At 35.1% G+C, this 4,707-nt stretch overlaps 1 protein-coding gene across 1 annotated transcript in view; it reads right to left on the bottom strand.

Annotated features, from left to right (window-relative positions):
• LOC145665451 (uncharacterized) overlaps window positions 1-503 on the bottom strand; it is a 499,990-nt gene extending 499,487 nt beyond the window's left edge. The window contains exon 1 of the mRNA XM_081732759.1: window positions 412-503. Coding sequence (XP_081588885.1) covers window positions 412-503 — 92 coding nt within the window. The remainder of the gene's footprint in view (window positions 1-411) is intronic.
• Between the last annotated feature and the right edge of the window lie 4,204 nt (window positions 504-4,707).

Genomic DNA, 4,707 nt, shown 5'->3' with positions numbered 1-4,707 from the left:
TCGTAAATGTAACATGAAGATGAACAGAAATAATTAATTATAACTACAATAATATAAATAGAAATAAATTACATATAAATAAGTCTAGTTTGGCCCTCTTGCTTCGATTTGTTTCAACTTTATCCCATAGCTCATGTATCAAGAGTCATTTGTCCAGTTCATTAATTTGTCACTTCTTCCTTTCTTTCTTTATCCATCGTGCTTCCTCCTATGTCGTTATTGTCCTATTCTTCCTTTCCAGTCCTTGGACACCTATCCAATCTATCTCATGGCCCGTATCTTTAACGTGTTTGTAAATAGCATTATTCTCTCTCTTATGCTTCACATCATCCCTATGATGTTCTTTTATTCTTTCCTTAAGTTTGTCCTCCTGTTTTGCCCAATGTATTTCATATCACAATCTTTACATACACTACACTTTCATCTTCTTCATATGTGTCCTTTCTTCTACTTCTCATCTTCTTAATCACGTTGAGAACTCTCCGTCCTCCTTTTCTGTTCATCTTTACCCCGTCTGTTCTTAATAAGCTCTTCAGCACTTCCATGTCTTGAGAAAGATTGGGAAGGTGTCCAAGGAGTGGAAAGGGAGAATAGGACAAAATAAGGAAATGGAAGGAAGCACGATAGAAAAAGAAATAAAGGAGTGGCAAATTATTGAACTGGACTAGTGGACTCTTGATACATGAGCTATGGGATAAAGTGTTAGAACAAATCGAAGCAAAACTAGATTCATTTCGATGTAATTTGTTTCTGTTTATATTGTTATAGTTATAATCAGTTATTTCTGTTTACCTTTATATTGTTGCATAATCGAACTTATTTAGTATATTTTTGTTACGTTTAAGGTTATATCTGATATGGATAAAAAGGAGGGTAAGGAAATGGTATCTGGTATCAGTATCGAGGCAGGTGGACAGTTATACAGATGTGAGCCTAAAAAGATAAACAACAGGTGGATGAACATATGCTAGCCTGAAAAAGTTAAATAAGAGGTGAACACGTAACAAAGTCCAGGCATGTGACCGATTATACAGGTGTCAACTCGAGAAAAAAAACATAGGTGACTTTCTATACAAATAAGAAGTGTTAGGCCTTTTACTTTTGGATATATGTGTTCCTAAGATCTCTTTCATTGAGTGTCTGATGAAGACATCGATAAGCTGTCGAAACTGAAACACTTTGGTTACAAAGTGTTATTTTTTCATGTCTTAAACAAATATGACGAAAACTTAAAAAAAAAAAAAAAAAAAAAACCTTTGTTATTCTATATATATTGTGTAAGTTTGAGTTGGTCTTGGTTATGCCTATATAGAGTTTTATTTTAAGAACTCATATCGTTATATATTATTTGTCGTAGGCTAAGGCTATATATTTGACACTCTGTCAGCCAATAGTGTCATCCATGAACCCATCATTGTAGCTTGAAACATCCGAGAACTGATAGAATGTCAGAAAATGAGATAGTGGAAAAGATTTTTTTTTTTCGGTAAATCTCTTTTCAGATAAAATCGTCAAGCGTATATAATCTCTTTATTGTGAACTTTACGGCCAGTCTCCAGTGATATACTGTGTATTTCATAATCTATTGGTTGAGTGTTGTTGAGAACCTAAGTAGTACCTAAAGAGACAGAATGGAATTTTCGAGGAGGTATTTCCCTCTGAACTCTTAACTATGTTTGAGATCAGAAGAGAAATATATTCTGCAATGAAGGAAATACAATGCCATGCTTCTTTTTTCCAAAAATTCTTCACCTTTATAGTAGATTATAATCAGTACTGTCCCGTCGATTTACTGAGCCTGGAGTGGGACATAGATGAGAATCCCAGTAGAATGAGGAAATTATTTTGCGCCAACTTTAGACTTTTTCGTATCAATGATAGTACGATACTTCACTATGACTGCGTCTTGTGACATTAATAGTACACAGTTGTAAAATTTTTCACAAAATGATGGTTCATGTTTAAGTATTATTTTAATTCTAAGAATGAATTAGTTCACTTATTTCTATTCCCTAACGACCTAACCTTCCTCCTATGGTGCACAGTCTGGGACAACAGGGCCAGATTAAGGGAAGGGGCTTAGAAGGGTTATAGCCCCGTGCCTACAGATGAACAAGGGCCTCCACTCTGATCAAAATTTCAACTGGCTATCTAAAAAGAATCATTAAAATATATCATTAAAATATCATCATAAAATAAAATGTGACCAAACATATGGAACATATTTCCTCAACTTTCCTACTTTACTTTCACAGAAATGTATTTGGTGAAGTCAGCAGGATCCACATATTTTTTCTAACGCCGAGCCTCCAAATGGGTTAATCCAGCCCTAGGGAACCACTTCATTTGTCCTATCCACAGGAAGTTTCTGATTATAATCGTAGGTGCATCGCAATATATTATCCATTTTCCATTGACATCACACTTCCGTGTGATTTTGTGTAGCCAACGGCAATGCAATACTGCTTAAATAAAATGCTAATATGTTCATTCTTAGTCGTTTGTGCAGAGAACATGCTTCAATTCTTGCTGGGAGTACTTGTGATATTTGAGTTGAGTCGATTTTGGGTTTAACGTTCCTTTCAGCAGCAAGACTATATGAGACGGGATCTACTGATTAACGTAGAATCCGAACCACATGAGCTGCCGCCGGGAATCGAACCCGGGTCTACTACGCCAAAGGCGCATATGCTAACCGCTTAGCCACGAAGGAGCTCTTGTGATACTTGGATCCATTTAACTGAAGGTCCACATTTTGCGTAACTTCGATACTGATGGCATGCTAAACAAAGAAAACTACAAAATAAGTGTGAGCCTTTTTCAAATTTACTTTTTTCTTTGAAAATATTATTCAGTTGTTAAGGGAAAAGGGATTTAATATAGTTATAAAAAATATTTTTAAAAATGTTTTAATTTTTTTGGTAACGTTAATCAACTTTATTAAAAATAAAAGAGTTTGTTACATATATATTACGCATTTTTTTAATTTTTTGAAAAAAAAAGTCAAATTGCTCATTGAAGATATAATTTCGTGAAACGAAAACTTACCATTAATGTAATATTGTGATAGTTTTATGCATCGAAGATTTTAAGTTCAATTATTTGGGTCGAGGGTTAGAAATCTGCTGCAACCATACGTCACAAGGGAGAGATTTGTGGTGCTCAGTAGGGGGATGGGGGAAAGAGGTGGAGTGAGTGCAGACGCGGGAAAAGTTTCGTGAGTTGGAATAATGGGGAACGTTCTCATGGTCCATAAAATGTCACCAGTGGAGGCAAAGAGAAGGCGGGTACTCAGTAATTCGTAGCAACTTCTAGCTTCTACCTCTCTCTGGCCTCTTGCCAATGTGTACTCCTCTCTCTTCGTCTTTCTTTCGTTTTTTTCTTTTCTTCCTCCTCTGGGCTCTGTCGTTAGCCCCGATTACTGTTCTTCAGGCTGTTCTCTAGAATTCGAACACCTTTTGAACTTTTCTTACTTCCTTCGCTTTGATTTATCCAACGATTAATTCGACTCGTGGATTTAGAATTTGTACTCATACCCACTAGAGAACGCTGTGGACTCTTTTTTTGCGGGGAGGAGAGGGAGTTAAATCTAAATGCTTTTAGCTTCCAAGGTCAGACTTGTATACAATATAAATCTAAATGTTGTTTTGAAGTTTAGATTCACTTTTAACTTACATTGAGTCTGAGAAAGCGAGTATATATAAAAGATCTTTTTAACATGTACTTTTCTGCAATAAAATTCCTGCATTGGACGCGTGCGTACCTAATCAAATGAAGCTTCATTATCTAAATTTATATTTATTAACAATATTCCAGATACATTCTGAAAATGTAATTTTACTAAAGTTCTGGTAATTGAGGAAAAACCCTGAAAAACATTGAGTTAGATATGACTATATCAGTTGTGTTTTAGATTTTATTCAAGCGATCAGTTTTGCCAAGAATTTTATTATAGAGGTATTAAACCTACAACAATATTCAATTTGTTACAATAAAATACTGCGATCCTCAAATACAATTATGTGCGCTTATAAATACAATACTTATTTTATGTAACGTTATATTATTGTATTACTGTACTTTTCAGCAGAACCGAAGTATTGGCATTATACTTTATATACTACTGTATTGAATACTAAGCATTTATCATATTTTAAAAGCAATGAACTTGGATATTTATATTTCATTGGTCTGTCATTTATTAATTACCGAAATTTTCAATGGAAACTCTCATCTTCTTCAGCAACGTTTTCAGGGCCGCGGTAGCTCAGTGGTAGAGCCTCCACCTTTTTTAAATGAGTCCCTGATTCGATCTCAGCTCGCGCCAAGCTGACTTTGGGATGAAGAAACACCGTGTGCGTGAGTTTTGTCGAAGATCTCCCATTTCTTCCCACTTTCTTCATTCCACCATTCCATTCATTTTCATCATTACTGTCTCCTTTAGCCAACACGGCATAAACGTAGGATGTAATACTAAAAGAGTCATTTCAGTAACGTTTCCGTAAAGCATCAACAGGGAGTTTGTCATATCACATGGCGTCCTTCCTGTCGTTATGGTTTAGAAGCATCAAAATAAAAACGTTTCTTCCAACAATAAAAATACGTACAATTGGCTCAATATTGTCAAAAATAAAGGTTGCTGTCTTAAAAATTTGAACTTGCACAGAAGCACTCTGAAGCTTTTCTTGATATTACTCGAAGCTTCTT

The sequence above is a fragment of the Thermobia domestica genome, chromosome 11 (assembly GCF_964235325.1).
Source record: "Thermobia domestica chromosome 11, izTheDome1.hap1.1, whole genome shotgun sequence".
Lineage (NCBI taxonomy): Eukaryota > Metazoa > Arthropoda > Insecta > Zygentoma > Lepismatidae > Thermobia > Thermobia domestica.
The sequence above is the reverse complement of the archived record's forward strand: the minus strand, read 5'-3'. Positions and strand labels throughout refer to the sequence as shown.